Below are 23,775 nucleotides of genomic sequence, written 5' to 3'. Positions count from 1 at the left end.
AAAATTTGATATTTTGTTGGTCCATAACTTCAACCTCAAGAAAAAACAAAAATTAAAAAAAAAAAAACTTGATATTTTGTTGGTCCATAACTTCAGCCTCAAGAAAAAACAAAAATTAAAAAAAAAAAAACTTGATATTTTGTTGGTCCATAACTTCAGCCTCAAGAAAAAACAAAAATTAAAAAAAAAAAAAAATTGATATTTTGTTGGTCCATAACTTCAACCTCAAGAAAAAACAAAAATTAATAAAAAAAAAAAAATTGATATTTTGTTGGTCCATAACTTCAGCCTCAAGAAAAAACAAAAATTAAAAAAAAAAACTTGATATTTTGTTGGTCCATAACTTCAACCTCAAGAAAAAACAAAAATCAAAAAAAAAAAAACTTGATATTTTGTTGGTCCATAACTTCAACCTCAAGAAAAAACAAAAATTAAAAAAAAAAAACTGGATATTTTGTTGGTCCATAACTTCAACCTCAAGAAAAAACAAAAATTAAAAAAAAAAAACTGGATATTTTGTTGGTCCATAACTTCAGCCTCAAGAAAAAACAAAAATTAAAAAAAAAAAAACTTGATATTTTGTTGGTCCATAACTTCAGCCTCAAGAAAAAACAAAAATTAAAAAAAAAAAAAAATTGATATTTTGTTGGTCCATAACTTCAGCCTCAAGAAAAAACAAAAATTTAAAAAAAAAAAAACTTGATATTTTGTTGGTCCATAACTTCAACCTCAAGAAAAAACAAAAATTAAAAAAAAAAAACTGGATATTTTGTTGGTCCATAACTTCAACCTCAAGAAAAAACAAAAATTAAAAAAAAAAAACTGGATATTTTGTTGGTCCATAACTTCAGCCTCAAGAAAAAACAAAAATTAAAAAAAAAAAAACTTGATATTTTGTTGGTCCATAACTTCAGCCTCAAGAAAAAACAAAAATTTAAAAAAAAAAAAACTTGATATTTTGTTGGTCCATAACTTCAGCCTCAAGAAAAAACAAAAATTTAAAAAAAAAAAAACTTGATATTTTGTTGGTCCATAACTTCAACCTCAAGAAAAAACAAAAATTAAAAAAAAAAAACTTGATATTTTGTTGGTCCATAACTTCAACCTCAAGAAAAAACAAAAATTAAAAAAAAAAAACTGGATATTTTGTTGGTCCATAACTTCAGCCTCAAGAAAAAACAAAAATTAAAAAAAAAAAAACTTGATATTTTGTTGGTCCATAACTTCAGCCTCAAGAAAAAACAAAAATTAAAAAAAAAAAAAAATTGATATTTTGTTGGTCCATAACTTCAACCTCAAGAAAAAACAAAAATTAATAAAAAAAAAAAAATTGATATTTTGTTGGTCCATAACTTCAGCCTCAAGAAAAAACAAAAATTAAAAAAAAAAACTTGATATTTTGTTGGTCCATAACTTCAACCTCAAGAAAAAACAAAAATCAAAAAAAAAAAAACTTGATATTTTGTTGGTCCATAACTTCAACATCAAGAAAAAACAAAAATTTAAAAAAAAAACTTGATATTTTGTTGGTCCATAACTTCAGCCTCAAGAAAAAACAAAAATTTAAAAAAAAAAAAACTTGATATTTTGTTGGTCCATAACTTCAACCTCAAGAAAAAACAAAAATTAAAAAAAAAAAACTGGATATTTTGTTGGTCCATAACTTCAACCTCAAGAAAAAACAAAAATTAAAAAAAAAAAAAACTTGATATTTTGTTGGTCCATAACTTCAACCTCAAGAAAAAACAAAAATTAAAAAAAAAAAACTTGATATTTTGTTGGTCCATAACTTCAACCTCAAGAAAAAACAAAAATTAAAAAAAAAAAAACTTGATATTTTGGTGGTCTATAACTTCAACCTCAAGAAAAAACAAAAATTAAAAAAAAAAAAAACTTGATATTTTGTTGGTCCATAACTTCAACCTCAAGAAAAAACAAAAATTAAAAAAAAAAAAACTTGATATTTTGTTGGTCCATAACTTCAACCTCAAGAAAAAACAAAAATTAAAAAAAAAAAAACTTGATATTTTGTTGGTCCATAACTTCAGCCTCAAGAAAAAACAAAAATTAAAAAAAAATCTTTATGATCAATTTATGTGATTTTGATATACAATATTTTCTTTCTGTCATGGGTATGTACACCATAAAAATTTTGGTCTTTTTTTTTTAGTATCTTTGTTTTTCATGGGGAGGGGGAACTTTCATCTATATGTTTAACGGATATTAAATAAATATAAGAATAATGATGATTTAATTTTGTAATTCAATTATTTTTTTAAATAAGAAAAAAACGCAGAGGTAGCAGTAGAATGTTGGCTCTGATTGGTCAAGCAATTAGGTTTCAGAAGAAAGAGGAGCATTTTGAAATGATTATCAGTTAAGTCATTCAGTAAGAGACACCTGACAGGCAGGTGTTTGTGAGGAAACTCTTTTGTTAAGCAGACTGACTATCTCTTATCCACTGGGTCGTCAGGTGACAGATAGAGGAACAATATGGCAGTTAGCTATTGTTGTTTAAAGTTAGCAGAAGGGAAAAAAAGGGAAAAAGATCAAATGAACAGAAATCTTACCACGTGGGCGAAAGAGAGAGAGAGAAATCAAGATGGCGTCCATAGTTTTAAAAGGTGTGCTCTGGTTGAAGTCACGTGAAACCACGCAGGAGACATATATAAAAGAAGTTGACAGGTTAGGTCGAGGAAGAGGTAGAGAGACAAAGATTGGTGACAGTGATGATCTCGAACCTGGCAACTGTTGATTTGCAAAGATGAATTCCTTCTTTTCTTTTTTTTTTATTTTTGTTGTCCTAAACCAAGAAAACTGGGCATAATCACATTGACACACTGGTTTTCATTAAATCACCAAAGTTAAGCAACATTGAACCTAGTCAGTATCAGATGAGTGACCATTTAGGAATACCAGGAGCTGTATGTAGGAGGACCTCGACACCTCCCTGCAAGAACTGCAAAAACCTAACATTATCATCTTCCCTTAATCAAGATATACATGCAACTGGGAACCGCTTGTGAATTCCATATTCCCTAGATACTTCCTCCTTCAGGGGAAGCCAGTTCAAACTGCCTTAGGTTAATGCCGCTAGCTATATGGAGGTTAGTTGCAAATATCCAATAAGCTGTCTCGGACCAACTGGAAGTCTATGCTAATGAGGTATATCATGATGAATGCATACAGATGCCCAGATGTAAAGTTTAGACTTGATGGGTATCAGCCATCATGAAAACTAACTAATTGGTCATGTGAAGGCCAATGTACCTTAGTTAGTGACATACTTAGTGTCAATCACAAGTGTTATACAAAGAGAACAATCTGTGTAAAACTTTTGCTCCCACACTTTTCATGCATGTTTCTATGCATGCAATTAACCAGCTGGGGTCCACCAGTGTGGATGATGCCACCTCAACTTGTACATTAATATAAAAAAAAACTGACAAAGAGGAGGAGAGAACAAATAATTCTAGTAATTCATGATGCAACAAACCCCATTTGTGATTTTGTAGAATTGAATAAAATAACATTTTTCCACATTTTTCTGTGGTCATCCGTTCACCTCAATGCATGCATTACAATTCTATTATAAGGAAGACAATAAGGTAACGCAGAACTTCTCACACACATATCGTGTCAAGACAACATAACTAGATAATCAACAAGGTATTCAATGGTACTTATCCAGAATTTCCCCTATTTTAAAAAACAAAAATTTTTAAAATATGTATGATGTACCTGCCTGAAATGGAAAAAAAAAATGTTATATTTCAAAAATCACATAATTTAATCAAGTAGTTTTATTTTTATAAATAAAATTTGAAATGATTAATAGTTATTCATAGGTATTACAACAAAAATCTTGCAAGTTTGAATTACACTGAGTTATTTCTCTTCTTGCTTGAGATTGTTTTCAAAATGGTGGTGGGAGATAGTTGCTCCTTGGTTAGCCATAAAATTTATTTTCTTTAGTAAAATGAAATTACTTAATAAATTTATGGGATTTTAAGAATATAAGACATTTTTGAGTTACGAACAGCATACAGATTTTTGTTTTGCTTTTTAATATCGTGAAAATACTGGACAGTAAATGTTATACAAATAATATTAATCATGTAATAATATTACAAACTAAGAGTTAAAAAGTTCAATCCCTGACCTCTCTTTCACCAACAGCCGGTGGCAGAGCAAGAGCCTTTTTGTAGTAGAAAACGGCGGCATAAGTGAGTCCAAGTTGATGCATCACACGACCCATGTTATACATGGATTCCTGGCATTCTCCTCGCAGCTCCACGTAACTATTCATGAATGACAAACCCTGCAAAATCAGAAGAGAAACAAAATGCAACATAATTATGTTTGTTTGTTTGTTTAACCAGCTTATCAACCTTCTTTGGGTCATTTAATGCTGTATACAAGATTTAAATTTTTGATATTTTCAGAATCGATTTTCGCTGGGTATATTTGGCTAATGTTTTGGTGTAGTTTGTTATTTGATGGTATTTATATTTTATGGTAAAGATTTGCTTGTTTTAAGAAATTTAGAATGGTTTTAGGATTTTCTTTATCAAAGAGTTCTTTTAAACTTGTAGCCTTGTAGTAGTGTTGACGAATTTGTGTGAGATCATGACAGTCAAGTAAAAAGTGTTTCACTGTGTAAGGTTCGTGACATGGTATACATTTGGGGGGGTTCTTCACTTTTTAGTAGATGGAAGTGAGTTATGTATGTGTGTCCTATCCGGATACGTGAGAAGACTACTTCTTCTTTACATGATTTTCTGGTATCTAGAGGGTTCTTTTTAAGTATAGGAGTAATTTGGAAGAGTTTGTTGTTTTGGCAATTGTTCCAATTTTCTTGCCATTTCTTTGTGATAAAAATGTTTATTGAATGTTTGTAATCCGTATATGGGACCTTTATGTCGTTTATTTGTAGCTTTAAGGAATTTTTGGCCACCATGTCAGCTTTATCATTTCCACGGAAACCGTAGTGACTGGGAATCCAACAAAAGAAGAAAGTTTTGTGTTGCATGATAGAATGGATCTTTTGTAACAGTTTGATGAGTAGGGGATTGTTTAATTTTTTATTTTTTATTGCTTCTAATACTGATAATGAGTCTACAATTATTATAAATTTTTTTGAGTTTTGGTTGATGATAATATCTAGAGCCAGGTTTATGGCTATAATTTCTGCACTATAGATAGAGGAGTTATTTGGTAACTTTTTCTGCTGAATAGTGTTTTCTGAAATAGCGGCACATCCCACTTTTTTTTGATCTTTGGAACCATCTGTGTAAATGTGTGTCCAATTTGGGTAAGTATCCAGAATGTTGCTTAGTTTTTCTCTATAGTCTGCAGGGTGAGTATTGGATTTAGGATATATCGTCAAATCTAGTATGACTTTAGGTTGATTTAACAGCCAGGGTGGGAGTTCTGGGAGATTTTCCTCATGGATGCTGGTTTGATCTATTGAGTTATCTGTAAGTGGTTTTATTGTTTCTTCCATGAAGAGACCAAAGGGTTTAATTGCATTTTCTTTTTGTTTGAATAGATGTGTGTAGTTGGGATTGAAAGTGCATTGATAGGCAGAATTTTTGGGGTTTGATTTTAGTTTTAGATAATATTGTAAGCCTAATTTTTCACGTCTCAATTTTAGTGGAGGTTCATAGGCTTCAGCATATAAGCTTTCTGTCGGAGAGGTTTTGAATGCGCCCAGGGCAAGTCTTAATCCTGTGTGATGGATAGAATCTAGAGTTTTAAGGTAACTTTTTCTGGTTAAACCATATATGAAGCTTCCATAATCTAGTTTGGTTCTTATCAGAGTTCTATGTAATTTTAAGATTGATGAGCAATTTGATCCCCACTCAGTATTTGCTATAACCCTTAATAGTTGTAGAGTCTTGAAACATTTTTGTTTTAAATATTTTAAGTGAGAGATGAAGGAGAGTTTTTTATCAAAAACAAGTCTCAAAAATTTATGTTGATCAGCTATTTCAATTTTTGATCCTTTTAGATTGAGAACAGGGTCATTGTGGATTTTTCTATGATTACAGAAATGAACACATTTAGTTTTAGTTGTTGAAAATTTAAAGCCATTTTCTGTCATCCATTGTGTTAGTTTGTTTATGCACATTTGTAGTTGGCATTCTGAAGTATGAATATTTTTGGATCTATGGCAGATTACAAGGTCATCCACATATAAGGAGCCATTTATCCCATTGTTTAGACAATTTACGATATTATTAATTTTTATATTAAATAGCATAACTGATAAAATGCATCCTTGTGGGACTCCTTCTTCCTGTATTTTTGTGTCTGATAGGGTGGGTCCGATTCTTACTTTAAAACTTCTATCAGATAGAAAATCTTTTATCAGTATGGGTAGTCTGCCCTTTAATCCAAGGTTGTAAAGGTTTTTAATTATACCCTGTCGCCATGTTGTATCATATGCCTTTTCTAAATCAAAAAAGACAGCTATTGCATGTTCTTCTTTGATAAAGGTCTCCAATCGGACTATGTTGTCCATTGTTCCTCTTTTGTTTCTAAAACCACTTTGTAGGTTGGCAATTGAGTCGTTCGTTTCCAGATACCAATTCAGTCGTTTATTTATCATTCTTTCAAATGTTTTGCAGAGACAACTTGTCAATGCAATTGGTCTGAAATTTTGTGGATCTGAATTGTCTTTCTCTGGTTTAGGGATGGGGATCACAATAGCATGTTTCCAGCTATTGGGTAGTTTTCCCTTGAACCATATTTTGTTGAGCGTGTTTAAAAGATGTGTTATAGATTTGGAAGGAAGTTGTTTCAGAAACTCATAATGTATCTCATCCGCCCCAGTAGTTGTATTATGTGCTTCGTTTATGGCTTTTAAGAGTTCATTTTTAGTAAAAGGATAGTTGTATTCTTCTTTGTTGTTTGAATTGAAATTTAATTTATTTATCTTTTTTTCTGTATCTTGTTTTATCTTTTGGAAGGATTGACTGTAATTTTTGCTGGAGGAATTGCTTTGAAAGGTTTCAGCAAGAAGATTTGCAATATTTTTTGTCTCCGTTATTTTGATGTTGTTTTGTAGGAGATGATTTAAAGGGGAGGGTGAGTTTTTACCCGAAATTTTCCTTATCATGTTCCACACTTGTTTGGGGTTTGTATTCAAGTTCATTTTATTTATATAGTCTTTCCATGATGTTCTTTTTGCTTCTCTAATAACTTTACGAGCCACTGCTCTTTTTTGCTTAAAAAGGTGTAAATTGTACTTTGTTGGTTGGGAGTTGAATTTTCGTAAGGCAGCTTTACGTTGGCGAATTGCATTTTGGCATTCGTTGTTAAACCAGGGTCTTTGTTGTTTGTTTGTTCTCCTACTTTTAGGTATACATTCATGTGCAATGGCTAGTCAAGTTTTTTTTTTTTTTTTTTTTTTTTACACAGTGATCACCACTTATCAAGGCCCGGAAGCCACTCAGGGATAAGGGTTATTGCAAGTACATTACGTTAGTGTGGAGATTTGATGAAGTGTTTACTTAAGGGGGCGGTTCATTAGGAATTTGTTAACATTAGACTTGAAGACATCCAAGTTGTAGTCCGGAGGGAAGCAGGCAGACGGAACAGAGTTCCACAGGCGTGCAGTTCTAAGAAAGAAGCTTTGTTCATGGAATCCGCATTTTGATTTAGGCACAGATATAGAGTGGGGGAAATTTTTCACAGTGGATTCAGCTAGACGGGTGTTTTTCGTGAAAGATTGGCGAGGGGGGACCAGGGATTGGAGTTCAGACGAGCACCTGCCATGAAAATAACGATAAAACAAGGATAGGCTCGCAACGTCTCTTCTGTGGGAGAGGGGTTGCAGGGTAGAGAAAAGGGCATCCCCCACTAAGCCACAAAGTCTATTTTGTACTCTGTCAAGGCATGATAGGCTGTTTTTGGCAGCTCCTGCCCAGATATGGAAACAGTATTCCATCCTTGGACGTACTTGGCTTTTATATAGATAGAGAATTGCATCAGTAGTGAGATATCTTCTGGAGCGGTAGAAGGATCCCACCATCTTTCCAGTGACCTTGGCAACAGACTTGATGTACGTGTTCCATTTCAGATCAGGAGTAAAGGTCAAACCCAGAAGCTTGTCAAAACACGGGGCCTCACCCAGATGAGAGCCATCCATCACAATTGATGCCAGCTGGGGATCAGAGCGTTGATGATGTAAGGATAGGAGTTTGGTTTTGGATGCATTAAAGGTAACTAGCCACGTCTTCCCCCACTGAACCACGCGCTCGAGATCAGAGGAGAGAGAATCAGAGAGAACTTTGTCATTTACAGCCTTTGATGTGTTGCCGTAGATGGTCGTGTCATCAGCATAGATGTCAACGAATGATTTAAGTATGTGTTTAGGGAGGTCATTGATGTAGATCAGGAAGAGAGTTGGGCCCAGGATTGACCCCTGAGGGACTCCAGCATTTATATTGCAGGCCTCCGATTTTTGTCCATCTACCACTACTCTTATGAGCCTATCGGAGAGAAATGATTTAATGATTGAGAAAACATTTCCAGTTATACTGTAGCTGGAAATCTTGTGAAGTAGACCCTTATGCCATACCTTGTCGAAGGCCGTTGATATGTCAAGAGCAATTGCCCTTGAAAGGAAGCCTTTGTCAAGAGATTCACTAATCCTGTGGGATATAACCGTCAGCACATCTGCGGTAGATCTTGCAGAGCGGAAACCATATTGTGTGTCACTAAGAAGGTTATTCCTGCTGAGGTGGTTGACTATTTCTCTATTTAATATTGATTCCAGCAACTTACTCATAACACACAGGAGACTTATTGGTCTGTACTGAGAGGGAGATGACTTATCACCTGAATTCTTAAATACAGGGCAAACTGATGAGGTCTTCCAGGGAGTCGGAAAGCACTTCTCCTTAAGGCAGCGCTTAAATAGTTTCGTAAGTATGGGAGCAAGTTCTGGTTGAAGCTTTTTTAACACTATAATTGGGATGCCATCAGGGCCAGTTGCTTTACTGGAATCTAGGTTTTTTATTAGCTTGGCAACCTCATGCATGGATATTTGTATGTTACCTAGCTTGTTCTATGTTATAGGAGGAAATATGGGGAGTTGATGGCCTTCGTCGCATAGGGTAGAATTAGCTGCAAAGTTCTTTGCAAATAGTTTGGCCTTGTCTGACGCTGACGAGATGACCTCTGGTCCATTGATAATGGTTGGGATAGAACGCACACTTCTGTTCAGGATCCTATTTGTTATTTGCCAAAACTGGTGGGAACCAAGCCGCTGATCAGCTACCTTGGATTTAACAGACTGGGCATATAGCTCTCTTGCATTTTTTATTACTCTTTTACAGTGGTTGCTGGCAGTCCTGAAAGCAGCTTTAGTCTCAGTGCATCTATTACGTTGGTAGCTATGGAAAAAGTGATTTCTGTGCGCGATAGCAGCAGCACATTCTGGGGAGAACCATGGCTGGTTGTTAGGTTTTTGTTGGAATTTTTTAGATGGTATGAATTGGTCTATGCCTACAATTAACCATTCGGTCAGATCTGATACTATAGAGGACACTTCTTTTTTAAACATGGAGTGCAGAGGTAAATCAGATATGAATGTATGGAAGCTATCCCAGTCAGCCATAGAGTATCGGTATACAGTACGGTGGAGGGGTACGTCTGGGGGCTTCTTACATTTCATTTTTATCTTAACTGATACGACGGAGTGGTCGTAGGATCCTAGAGGAGAATGAACAGTACATGAACATAGCTCAGGGGAAGTTGAGAGAAAAAGGTCTAAGAGGCTTGCATATTGATTGGGTATAGTTTTAGAGAAGTATTCTATGGATTTATTTGGGTTTTCCTCCTCTGAGAGTTTTTGTTGGCATTTTTTTTATATTCCTCCCAATTTGCTTTTTTTATTTTCCATTGGGAGAGATGGGTTTTTGTTTCTTTTAGATTTGTTAAAATCACTGGAAAATCGTCGCTACCCCATGAATCTTCTAGAACCTTCCAGTTATAGTCCATGAGGATAGTAGGGCCACACAAAGATAAATCTAATGCTGAGTAGGTGCCTGAAACGGGATGAAGGTATGTGTTGGATTTATTGTTTAATATACACAAGTCATTGTCGTTAATAATTTTTTCAAGATTCTTCCCTTTCTTATCCGAGTATGCAGATCCCCATATATTGTTGTGACTATTGAAATCACCTAACAGTAAGAAGGGTTTGGGTAACTGATTTATTATTTTGTTCAGCCCTGCTTCGTCTATTGGATCTTGGGGTGGGATGTAGATAGTGCAGATATTTATAGTTCTGTGTAGTGTGGCTGCTGCAGCAATGGCTTGAATATTAGTGTTTAGATCTATTTTGCTTTGTGGGATATTATTTCTAATAAGTATAGATACTCCTCCAGAGGCTCTCTGTTGGGTATTGTGGATGTGGTTGTATTGTTTGTAGTTTTTTATATTTATTATATCTTCAGCTTTTAAAAAGGTTTCTTGGAGACATATGATGGCTCGTTGATGGTTTGTTATAAGAAGTAATAAGTCATTTATGTTGGGTTTTAGGCCCCGGCAGTTCCATTGGATGATTTTTTGGGTTATGATTAGATTTTATGTATTTGTTTTTGGCTTTTGTTAGTCGTTGATGTCTGATCTTCGATCTTCCGTGTCCATTTCCTCAAATCTGTTTTGAATTGAGTCTCTTGGTCTGGAAGATGAACGTGGTCTGTTTATTTTGGTTTTAGCTTCTTTGTCGGTTGGTGGTTTGTTTCCTTTTCCTTCATGAGCACTTTTTGGTGTCTGTTTTTTTTTCCGGTTGGAGGGGTTGTTTCTGTGGGTGTTGTAGCACTTTGGGGTTTTGTGGGTCTTTTAGGTTGAGTTTTGGTTTGGGAGTTTTGTTCAGTTTTGTAATCTTTATTTTCATTGTTGATTTGTTTTATAGCTTTTTTGAATTCTTCCATTAGTTCCCTTACTTCATTGAGTAATTTCATAATGTCTTCTGGTTTAATGTTTAATAGGTCTGCTTTTGTTGTTTGGTTATTTGGTCCGGTGGGTTTTGTTTTTTTTGTTATTTCTGAGTATTTTATATTTCCAGCTAGGTTACGAGCTTCTTGGAATATTTTTTGTGTATTTTATTTTAATAATTTCTTTTTCTTTCATTTGTCGCATTCTTTTGAATTTGCACTATGGCCTTTTTGGCAGTTAATACAGTTTGGCTCTTTTTGGCAATCTGTGTTTCATTTTCTCCACACCTCATGCATACTGGAGAGCGTGTGCACCGGTCTCAATGATGTCCGTACCTTTGACAATTGTAGCATCTGAGAGAGTTTCGTATGTATGGTTCTATATTGATTTTTTCATATTCTATTTTGATCTTACTCGGGATTTGATGGGTATTAAAAGTTAGAATATAAGAGTCTGTATCGATGGTTTCACCATATTTTTTAACTTGGATCCTTTTTACATCGATAACATTTTGATTTTTTAGGTTAGTTTTAATTTCTTCCAAGGAGCACAGTGATAGTTCTGAACTCCTGATTACTCCTTTACTAGTATTCAAAGTTTTGTGGGGATAGATTTTTACTTTTTGGTTATTAAAAAGTCTCCATTTAAAGATTTCTGTTATTTGCTTTTGGCTTTCTACTTCCACTAGTAGTGTGCCGTTATTTAGTTTTTTGACCATTTTTGGTTTGACACTCGAGAACATTTTCTCTATTTTGAAGGGGGACACTTTTGTTATCGGTTCTCCTTCGGTTGCTTCAATGATTATAAAAAAAGGTAGATTTTGAACAAGATTTTGGTTTTGTGATTCTGTTTCTGAATCTGAACTAGATTTGTCTGAAACTTCACAATGGTTTCTTTTCTGAGGCTTTTTATTTGCCATTTAAATATTTTGAATTTTTCATTTCTCCTGCTCCCCACCCGCCTGGGAGCCCTATTTGGGAAGTGTTGGGGGGGAAACCCATTCGCCCCAACACAAGGATACAGGAGAAGTATACTCTTCCTGCTGATGGACTCAAGCACCCGTGTTTCCTTCGTCCTTTCTAATGGCCTCATTTCTAGAAAAGATGTTGGTTTTCCAGCCGTGTTTTATCCATTCTTCAACAAGTTGATTGACCCTCCAGCCACCGCTTACTAAATCAGTTTTTGCCTAATGTGGGGAGTGTGAGCGTATTTTCTTGTTGTGTTTGTCTGATTTAGTGCTAGTCATGACCAACCGATTGATTGGATCGGGCCTATCCAACCACCTGTCTTAACCCAAGTAAGGGCCAAAGTGGTGTGTTGCACCTCATGTCCTAATAGGACCTTGAACATGATCTACTCAACCACCAGGATCCCGTCCTTAGGCATTACAGGTTGCCACCCACGGTCAACAGGTGACCCCATTGAGAAAATTTTAATCTCTGCAGGGGGGGCAGTCGGTGTAATCTAATGACCCACCGACAGGGCCGGTTGGGAAGTAGGGGAAGAAAATAAAGGCGGGGAGGGAAGGGAAAAGGGCTGTTGTTTTTGTTTTTGTAGAACACAATTAAGTTTTACAAAAGAGAATAGAAAAACAAAAAGGAACATCAATGTAGGTGCATTTTGTCTCAGGAAGCCAATAGACAGCCTGATCTGGTAGCACCAGGCAACATAATTAATAACATGATATAGCAATACACATGGATGATAAAATGCTTTGGATAATCACAGATTTCAAGGAGCTTCTACTAAAATAGTCATATTTTACAAACCAAAGCACTTTAATTCTTCAAAATACCACCGTTTTGTTCGAAAATCAATATACTTTCAAATAAATAATAATGTACATTATATATTTTTAGAGTTTTAAGCAAATAAAGTGATAAAAACCTGAACATCAGAAAAAAATGTTTTTGGTAAGATTTTGTAAACCCCCCCCCCCCCCCCCGATTTGTAAATGTTCATACCACGTTTGTATTAAGAATTTTGTCATGAAATTTTGAAACTAACTAGAAGAGATTTCACTTTTAATAGTTTGGAGTGTCCAAAATACTTTTGGACCACTCGTTTTTTTTTGTTGTGTTAAAAAAAGATTTCAATATAACGAGTATTTAAAATTTTGAAAAAAAATATTTTCTTTGGACACCCACTATTAAATAAAACAATCTTTTTACCGTTTTATCCATTAAAAGTATAATTGTATGTTTTTTTCTCTTGTGGTAGCTAGCAATTTAAAATCATGATACCCGGAAAAAATCGTTTTGAGTTTGAGTGAAAACTGATCTAGTATTAATAATAACAACATCATCATCAGCAGCAGCAGTGATAGCATGGCTGTAAACAGACGTTTTTTTTTTTGTTATTGATTTTTATTCCAGATCAATTTTTTTTTTATATTGAAAATCTGATTACAAAAATTTGTTACATGTTAGGTTAGAGCTATTTTTTTAACAACCATATAAATATTTTAAAAATTTGATTAGTGGTCAAATTTTAAAAATATTGTGTTTTGCTATGAACGACCGAAAATGTGAAATATGATTTTTTTTGGTTCACGTATATGAACAGTACACCTCCTCTATATTTTAAAAAAATTTTCATCTTTTTACAATGTTCTCAGCAGATTATTATCGACTGAAAACTAATCTACCTGATTATCAAAAAAAAAAATGCAAAATCGATATTTAAATATTTGTAGGAGGGATACTTTTCCAAACATCAGTGAAGTTAAGAAATAAAAACGGTAGAAAAAAGACATTAAATGTAATTTAAAACAAAAATCAAATTCATTCAAAATTTGAATTTTAGCAAAAAGTTTGTTTTTTTTATATTTAAATAGGTGGGCAAAAATACTTGATACTTTTCCAAATGTTACGTTTTCTGTTAGAGTGATGTCACTTGTTTTAAATAACATTTATTTTTGTGTGATTGTCATAATTCTTGTAAAGTTTCACAATGGGTGATCTCTTAAAAAAAATCTTCCTGATCCTACCTCTAACCTTAGGTATGAGTGACAAACCTCCTCCTAAAACCTTCTTTAGACCTAACAATAATGCTAAGTCAGAGTGACAAGCTCCATACCAAACAAAGTTCCTCTGTAAGCTACATATAAGCATAAAAAAATAAAATAAATTGGTTAACTGTTCTAAAACGCTAGAATGGTCTTGAAATGGTGAATTATTTTACATCAATTAAATTTATGTGAAACCAACCCCCACTCTAAATTCTAAAATTGTTTTTGTGGTGTTTCTATCAAGTCTTCAGGATGTTCACACATAATTTCCCTTAGCTCTATCATTAAGCCAAAGTCAGAGGGCAACCTCCCCACTCTCTCGTAATTGCACAAAGACCCTCTTAAAACCACACGTAATCACCTTTTAGAAAAAACAAAACAAAAAGAAAATGCCCAGGATTTATTTAACACAGAAAAAATGGGTTAACTGCCCTAAAACGCTGGAACGGCTCAAAATGGGGAATCATTTTACATTAAATTCTAAATTTTTGCTTATCTTTCATTAAAGTTTTTCAAGGTGTTCACACGTAATTGTCTACCAAGGTAGAATCACTTTTTTGGAGACGTCATCAGATGGGGGCAGGGGGTAACGGAAGGTATTAATCTAAAACTAGCAAGACCTGTGGAAATTCCACAGGTGACTCATTCATATGTAATATATTGATGTTGGCATTCTGTACATGTTCAGCGTAAATGGAGACTCTGATATTATTGTAGCTCTTTTGTTAAAACTGCAAAAGTATTTATCTAAGCTAGCAGGGACGCCTGGCATATCCCGGTTGTAAAGTATATTTAAATATGATATTTTAATTCTTGCAGATTTTGTATATATTATTATAGAGTTAATGTTCTATCGATTTTTATATATTATAAAGTTATGATTTAAAAAATAAAAACTATATCCATATGAGTTAGGTGCATCAGTTTGAATTGAAACTGAAACCAAAACTTATGAACAAAAATATATATAACTTGAGTTCCTTCAGCTAGAATCGAAACCAAAACTTATGAAGAATTCTTGATAAAATTATTTATAAAAAAAATAGATTACTGAAGTACCATCAGCTATAATCAAAACCGAAACCAAAACTTATGAAGAATTCTTGGTAAAATTATTTATTACAAGAAATGGAAGTCGATAACAACAGATGTAAGAATGTAAGCATGACACACAAAATAAATAACACACACGCTATCCTATTAATATATCAATAATACCAAAGAATTATTGCAATATATTAATTTGGAAACAGTTCTAGATTTCGATTTCAGTTTTTTCTACATAAAATGCATTACAATTCAACTTGGAGTTCTCTAACTTCTTTTCTTTTAATGGATACATGGCATTTTTAAGGAATTGCAGCATATTTCTGTGCATTTCCTGCAGATTATTTGGAAGCCATTAATTTTGGAGATTTTAATTTGCATATTCGGATTCCTTGCACAAAAATACACTTATATGATAAATTTCATTGCTTAATCTTGTGTTTTAACAAAGATGTAACATTTTTACTGAAAAGGTAGCATAAAAAATGTCACAAACTGCATATCGTCTTAAAGAGGGAAAAAATATCCAAACATGCAAAGCATAAAAATAGTCATAACTTCCTTATTTTTAATTGGATTTGAAAAAATTAAAAAGATTCTTTCTTAGCTCATCCAGCTCTTTCTGCCATTATTGAGATATTTTAAGCTATTTCAATTTTGTCATGTGTATTGCTACATCATATCATATGCAAAATAATTAAATAGAAAAAACAAAAAGTTGCATTCTTTGGATTCTTCGAACTACTGTTCTCCTCTTGAGTGTCATTTTTACTATGTTTCGGTCGATATAACCTCCAACCTTCTTCAGGTGCATCTTGTTGAACTCTGGAATATTTCTGTCAAACTCAGGAATTTGGACAGAATTTCAAACAGAACCCTTTATTTACTTCACGGCGGTAGCATACTCTTGTTCTGTCAGCTATGACTGGAAAGATGTCCTAAGTAATTCGCAATTGTATTTTTCGGTCACCCACACTGAAGATTGAACCTTCAAGCTTCACGAGAATATCACTTTTTACAACTGAATTTTTCAAGTATTCTAACCACTATGCTCCAAGTCTTTGTGGAGGTTCAAAGTTACACTCTTCTGGAAGTTGCAGGTTTAATCCTCCCCCCAGGCAACACTCAAAAATACAATCGCAAAGAGTTCTATCCAGTCATGGCTAACAGAATGAAAGCATGTTATCCTCGTGGATAAAATAAAGAGTTCTGTTGGAAATTCGGTGCATATTTTCAAGTTGAACAAAAGGATACTTGAATATGGCAGAAAGATTCTCAATTCTAACAAGATCCACTTGAAGGTTGGAAGTTACATCAACCAAAACGTGAAAATGGCATGCAAAATGAGAACAGTAGTCCAAATAATCCAAATATAAGATATTTGTTTACATTACATTTAATTTTCTGTATGTTCATACAGTCAAGAAAACTGTATACATACTTTAATAAGATACTTAGAATATATATGCTTCAAAGTTTAAAATGTAAAAGTCAAGTACCATGGTTTACTTATGCTCTAAACAGAAACAGACCATTGATTTTAATAAGTTAGCCCCTTTTGCAGGAATAAAATTTCTCAAATACACTCGTGATGTTAACTTTGGTCAAAATTGGACAGTTTCTTCTTTAATTAGAGTTTTTTCAATCATCGATTTTCAATACTTATCAGAGGCATTTTTTTTTTTTTTTTTTTTTTACAAAGAAGTCACAACTTATCAAGATCCAAAGGCTTTGAAGGATAAGGATTAATGAGTACTGTAGTCAATGGGACAATATCGTAGTAATCATTAGTAGTGGGTATTTAGTAAATTGGATTACTTAAGGGGACGGCTCATCAAGAACTTGTTTACATTGGACTTGAAGACAATCATATTGTAATCAGCTGAAAAGCAAGGAAACGGAAGAGGGTTCCACAGGTGTGCAGTTCTAAGAAAGAAGCTTTGTTCATGGAGTCTACATTTAGGTTTAGGCACAGATAAAAAGTGGAGGAAATTATTGATAATGGTCAACTAAACGCTTATTTTTTGTGAAAGTTTAGCAAGGTGGGACCATAGATTGGAGCTCAGACGAGCATTTGCCATGAAAATAATGATAAAGCGGAGGCATGCTTGCAATGTTTCTTCTGTGGAAAAAAGGTTGCAGCAAAGAGAAAATCTATCTAAGAACATTTCCAGACACATGAAGTACATTTGTGTAAAATTTCAAAAACATTGGCCTAGCTGTTTCGAAATCTATAGTGAACAAACTCACACAGAGACAAAGTGGTTTTTATAAGTAGAAATTATTATACTGTGGAATTTGTTTTACCATTTATTGATGATAAATTATCAGGAACTTGTGCAGAAAAGCATCCCCAAACCATGATTCTGCTACCACATTCAAATTTCACTATTTGAACTGTGTTCTTTGGTTGCAGTGAACCATCATCTTTCCTCCATCTATGATTTTAGAATCATATCCAAATAACTAAATTTAGTTTTGTCAGTCCACAATATTTTGTCTCAATATAGTTAATATTTATTCTTACATTCAAACAAATTTCAAACTGACATCTATGTGTGTTTTCAATAGCAGTGGAGATTATGGGGGAAGTTTGACTTTAAACTATTCCTAAGGATTTCATTGACAATTGTCTATTTTGCAACACAAATCCTGACAAAAGCAAATCATATTGCAACATTTTTTTTTGCAAGGAAGCCACCACTTATCAGTTGAGGGTAAAGGTTAATAAGTATGCAGTGGTCATGAGGACAACAATAATCGTTGGTGGAGGAAATTATATATAATTTGATTATTTAATGGAAAGGCTCAACAAAAACTTGTATGCATTGAACTTGAAGATAACCATATTGTAATCAGCCGAAAAGCAAGCGAGCAGAACAATTTAACTGGTTTTGTTTAATTTGCCGTGTTTATTTCTTGACCATGATCGGGCGGATGTACGGTTGCAAACTGGATGAACTCATCTCTTCCATCATAATTAGATGGTTAGCATCGGTAGAATTTTGGATGCCTTATTGTTAAGTTTTGAGACATTGTGTTGAACAAAGATGGCGGCGTAGTTCAGATCAGTAACCAAGATGGCGGCATAGTTCAGATCAGTAACCAAGATGGCGGCGTAGTTCAGATCAGTAACCAAGATGGCGGCGTAGTTCAGATCAGTAACCAAGATGGCGGCGTAGTTCAGATCAGTAACCAAGATGGCGGCCAAGAATTAAATGCGGTCCGTGACATAGTAAACGGCGAACTGATTGAATCCAAAATTCGACAATTTTTATAATAATTTTTAAACGTTTTCATTGGTTGTTTAGCACAGCCGTTGGTTATAAAAATGATTGGCGAATCCATTCATCTCATACCCCACATCACAAGTCAAAAACATTCTACACTTATGCACTCAGTATCTCATATGGTTTTGCTATATACAGTATCTCATATGGTTTGGCTATATACAGTATGCTAACTCTTGCATGAACTTCATATTGCACACAGAAATCGCAGGCATGTTCAAGAAAGATCTGGCTTGAGTTCATAAGTGATATAACTGCATGCAGTGTGGTTAGTATGAACTCTATAGATCAAACTGCATGGAAAGCAGTACAAGACATTGTCTATGGTAGATAATAAAAGAAGGGGAAGAGGGGTGCCCTAAAAAGAGGGGAGAGTTTAAAAGCAGAGGTAAAAAAGTTACATCACTTCCAGTGGACAACACTTCTAGAGGAAACATTGATGAAATTTGGATTTATAATGAAGATGCACTAGTGTATGATGATGTTAGTAAGAATATACAACATTTGATATTGACCACTCATGATTCGAGAACATTCACAGTATCTGAAATACCTAATCATCATGATGGTATATTTCTTTTGTATTTTAAAGAACCTTCCGAGAAAGTGATCTTATGGAATCTCACTAATGCAATTGATGAAAAAAAAAAAACAAATGAGATTTTTTTTTTTTTTAAATGCTGGTGATCAGTCTGACCCAACTTAATATCCTGTTAATCTTCTCTCTGTCATTAGCAAAGTTTTTGAAAAGTTGATCAACAGCAAGCTTGTTCATTTGCTGAAAAATCTGAACAACTTTAGTGACATACCATATGTCTTTTGTGGTTTTCGTTAAACAACTGGTCTAATAACTGAATGGATCTGTCAGTTTACGGATAATTCAGGAGAAGATAGGACGATTGCACTTGATGTTTCAAAGGTATTTTATTTTTATTTTTTTTTTTACATGGGGGTCACCACTTATCAAGGCCCGAAGGCCACTCAGGGATAAGGGTTATTGCGTGTACAGTAATCAATGAGATAGTGTTGTAGTAATCATTAGTATTGGTGGGTTTGATAGAGTGTCTTACTTAAGGGGGCGGTTTGTTAGGAGTTTGTTTACGTTGGACTTGAAGACGTCCAAGTTGTAGTCAGGTGGGAAACAGGCAAGCGGCAGAGAGTTCCACTGGCGTGCAGTTCTAAGAAAGAAGCTCTGCTCATGGAATCTACGTTTGGATTTAGGCACAGATAAAGAATGGGGAAAATTATTGACAGCAGTTTCAGCCAGACGGGTGTTTCTTGTGAAAGATTGGAGAGGGGGGACGAGGGATTGGAGCTCAGACGAGCATCTGCCATGGAAATAGCAACAACAATGTGTGGCATTTTGGTCTTCTACACAAACTTTGAGGTTTATTTATGCTAAAGTTCTTGACATTATCAATTTTTTTCTTTCTGATCAAAGCTTGTGAGTAACTATGGATGGTTCTTCATTTTCTTATCAGTTCCACAGGGCTCTATTCTAGGTCAGTTTCTTCTCTATATAAATGACCTTCCAGAGAATATTATTCAGAAAATTAACATTTATGCTGATGATATTACTATCCATTCTGGTATCGTTTCTCACCAAGCTTCCTTGGATCAGTTGAAATATGCAGTTGATCAAGAAGTTGATCTAGATTCAGTTATGGATTGGGGTAAAAAATGGCTTGTTTCATTTAATCTTGTCAAGACTCAATTATTGTCTTTCAATCATAAGCATGTCCCTTTTCTTTCTGAGATTCTTATGCATGACTCTGCTTTTGATTAGAAATTGACTCTAAAACATATTCATCCTAGTTTTTCATCAAATCTTGGAGTTCATTTTATTAATCCATTGCTCTTTCTGCTTCTTGTAAAATTGATTCTCTCTCTCACTTTAAATACTTTCTCATACCTGAGGCAATTCTCTAACTACAAATCTACTATCAAATCATGTATAGAGTTGTGTTGTCATATTTTGGCTGGTGAATCTCTGTCCCTTTTAATGTGCAGAAATTTGACACCTGATTGTCTTCACACTTTCTTCTTTACTGCAACCTCTCTCTCACAGACGTGATGTTGCTAGCCTCAGTCTTTTGTACAAATACTATTATGACATGTGTTCATCAGAATTGTCTGATCTATTCCCTGCTTCCTTTGTTCCAGCTCGTTTGACTCGTTGGTCTGGAGGTCTCCATCAATTCGCTGTTTTTATACCTCATTGTAATACAGCTTTCTATTCCAGTGGCTTCTTTCCAAGAACTGCAAGGTTGTGGAATTCTCTTCCTGCTCACTGTTTTCCTTCCACTTTTAAGTTTGGTCTTTTCAAAACTAAGGTCAATAGGCATCTCCTGTCTTTGCAATAACCATTGTTTGTTCTTATTTCCTTACATCAAATGGCTTCATGCCTTATCTGGACTGATTTGAAAAAAAAAAAAAAAAAAAAAAAACTATGATAAAAGATAAAAGAAGAGATTTTACCTGTATTAATAATGCATGTTTCTTTGATGAGAATTTTTGACACGCCATGTGTGTGAATGCAAGTCCAATACACATATTGAGTAACGGATCATTTGGTTGTTTGCGATAGACATTTACATATTCACCTGAAAGGACAAATTTTAAATGAAAAATGTTTCTTAATTACAGATTCAAAGAAAAAAGTGGACATACTTCCGCGACTAACCTTGCAAGCAAAAGGGAAACAATCATTATTGTATGCGTCTGTTTGCATGTACGGCAGAATCACGTCTGTTTGCATACATGGTAGAATCATCTTGACACACCAGTTCTCATTAAATCACCAAAGTTAAGTAATGTTGAGCCAGATCAGTACTAGATGGGTGACTATTTGGAAATACCAAGTGCTGTATGTAGGAGGACGTTGACACCTCTCGGCAAATCTTCAAAAACCTAACATCGTCATTTCTCCTGATGAGGATGTATAAGTGACTGGGAATCGCTTGTGAATTTCATATTCCCATGAAACTTCCTCCTTAAGAGGAAACTGGTTCAATCTAATAAGGGTAAATGTCATTTCAGTATGTGTGTGTAATGTTATATCATTTTCAGCTGAGGCAATAGAATTGAAATTTCGTTTGTAGATACATGACTAGACGATACACAAAAAATGATTTGGAAGAGGTGTCGGCAACAATCAGGATGCAATTAAAGAAGAACACACGGTGTACGTTGACCAATTGCCTCAGTCAAGAGAAACAAATTCAATTCAATTCAATGTTTATCTGAGTATTTGTGTTTTAAGAAAAATGGAGTAAAAATGTTTTTTTTCATTTTTACAATATATTACAAAGGAGTCACCACTCACCAAGGCCTGAAAGCCACTTGAGGATAAGAGTTAATGAATGTAAAATGTTCACAGACAACAGTGTAGTGAATAGTAGTGGTGGAAATTGGGTAGAATTTGATTTTTTAGATGATAACTTGTTTACATTGGACTTGAAAATGGCCATGTTGTAGTCAGTTGGAAAGCAGCCCTGAAGTATAGAGTTCCACTGGTAGGTAATTCTAGGAAATAAACTTTGTTCATGGAATTTGTGTTTAGTTTTAGGTGCAGATAGGGAAATTGTTGTTAGTGAATGTAATTAGACGAGTGTTTGTGAATGTTTTGTAGAGGAGACCATAGATTGAAGTTCCGTCCAGCATTTGTCATGACAATAACAAAATTGAGCAGAGATAGACTCGCAATGTCTCTTCTGTGGGAAAGATGTTGTAAGGAGAAGAAAAGGACTTCACCTACTAGATTTCGAAATTGGTTTTGAATCTTGTTAAGGCAGGAAAATGTGCTCCAAACAGCTCAAATAATAACAATATTGGTATTTATCCTATAAACTTGAAGCCCATTAAAAGATAAGGGTTAATAAGTGTCCAGTGCTCGGTGAAACAAAATCATAATATAGTGGTGGAAATTGGATAGAATTTGATTATTCAAGAGAACGGCTTAAGAATTTGTTTACATTGGACTAGAAAACGTTGTAGTCAGCTGGAAAGCAGTCCCATGGTATAGTGTTCAACAGTTAGGCAATTCTAGGAAAGAAACCTCGTGCTTAGTTTTAGGCACAGATAGAAAGTAAGGGAAATTGTTGACAGTGATTGTAGGTAGACGAGTGCATGTTTTTTTTTTGAGTTTCAGTAAAACACTTGCCATGAAAATAATGATAGAACAGAAATAAACTCGCAACGTCTTTTCTTTGAGAAAGAGGTTGCAAGAAAGAGAAAAGGACATCATCCACTAGATTTTGAAGCCGGTTTTGAACTCTGACAAGGCAGGAAAGGTGCTCTGAGTATAACGAGATCGATACTGCACCAACTACACCAGGTGTCTCTAACCTCGTCGGACTGCACCCAAGATGACAGGTGTTCTTTCGATCGTACATTGTCCCGTCACAAGTTGGCCTGTTGATTGTCTTCACCCGCTGTGTTTTCATGGTGGGGCGCTTTTGCCTCTCGACTGAATCGTCTTCTATCCCGTGTAGTCTCCGGGTACATCAATCACTCTGCTGGTCCTTGCGGCTTGCTGCAAAATGAAGAGTCCTCACCACAAACAAACAGAACTCCGGTTTATAACAATAACAAACTATTAATTTTATTACTTCATAACAACTACTGTCTAAATTGAGGTGACTGACTATATTGAGGTGAGTGAACGATGTAAGACCAGACAAATAAAGTCACAGATTTTCCATTAACACAGGCTAGTTAACATCATAACATCAGGCCCCAAGGGCTCCCAAATCGGAAGCGCTTGACCAGCCCAGCTGTTCAGTTTGCTGACTACGACTCTACTCTCTTTAGAATTCCTTTTTCTAATTCCAACCTCTTTTCCCCACCTCTCCTCCAGAGAGTGGTTACAAACACCCTTTCTTTCTTCTTCTCAGAGCTTACCCTTCGTCTTAGCCACTCAACACCTCTTTCTTTCCCTTTCCTGGGAGGGGGGGGGTTGTTCACACTGATATCTATTGGCAGTCCCCAGGGGTTTGCCTTTGTCCAGCACTGCGTGTGGTCCTTTATCATCTAATGTCACTTTTAACACGACCATCTCTTTTGACATATCATAGATATATATAAAAGCCAAGTACGTCCAAGGATGGAATACTGCTGCCATATCTGGGCAGGAGCTGCTAAAAACAGCCTATCCTGCCTTGACAGAGTACAAAATAGATTTGTGGCTTAGTGGGGGATGCCCTTTTCTCTTCCCTGCAACCTCTCTCCCACAGAAGAGATGTTGCAAGCCTATCTTTGTTTTATCCTTATTTCCATGGCAGGGTCTCGTCTGAACTCCTATCTCTGGTCCCCACTCGCCAATCTTTTACGAAAAACACCCGTCTAGCTGAATCCACTGCCAAAAACTTTCCCCACTCTTTATCTATGCCTAAATCAAAACGTAGATTCCATGAACAAAGCTTCTTTCTTAGAACTGCACGCATGTGGAACTCTGTTCCGTCTGCTTGCTTCCCA

The 23,775-nt window shown here is 34.8% G+C and overlaps 1 protein-coding gene across 1 annotated transcript in view; it reads right to left on the bottom strand.

Annotated features, from left to right (window-relative positions):
- Positions 1 to 23,775, bottom strand: part of LOC145279624 (general transcription factor 3C polypeptide 3-like) — a 94,713-nt gene that overhangs the window by 7,199 nt on the left and 63,739 nt on the right. Inside the window, exons 23-24 of the mRNA XM_080130835.1 lie at positions 20,779 to 20,903; positions 4,163 to 4,321 (exon numbers count right to left, since the gene is read on the bottom strand). Coding sequence (XP_079986961.1) covers positions 4,163 to 4,321; positions 20,779 to 20,903 — 284 coding nt within the window. The remainder of the gene's footprint in view (positions 1 to 4,162; positions 4,322 to 20,778; positions 20,904 to 23,775) is intronic.

Source organism: Euprymna scolopes, chromosome 7 (assembly GCF_053919585.1).
Source record: "Euprymna scolopes isolate OS-2025 chromosome 7, ASM5391958v1, whole genome shotgun sequence".
NCBI classification, from domain to species: Eukaryota; Metazoa; Mollusca; class Cephalopoda; order Sepiida; family Sepiolidae; genus Euprymna; species Euprymna scolopes.
Note: the sequence above shows the minus strand (reverse complement) of the source record. Positions and strands in the feature narration are given on the sequence as shown.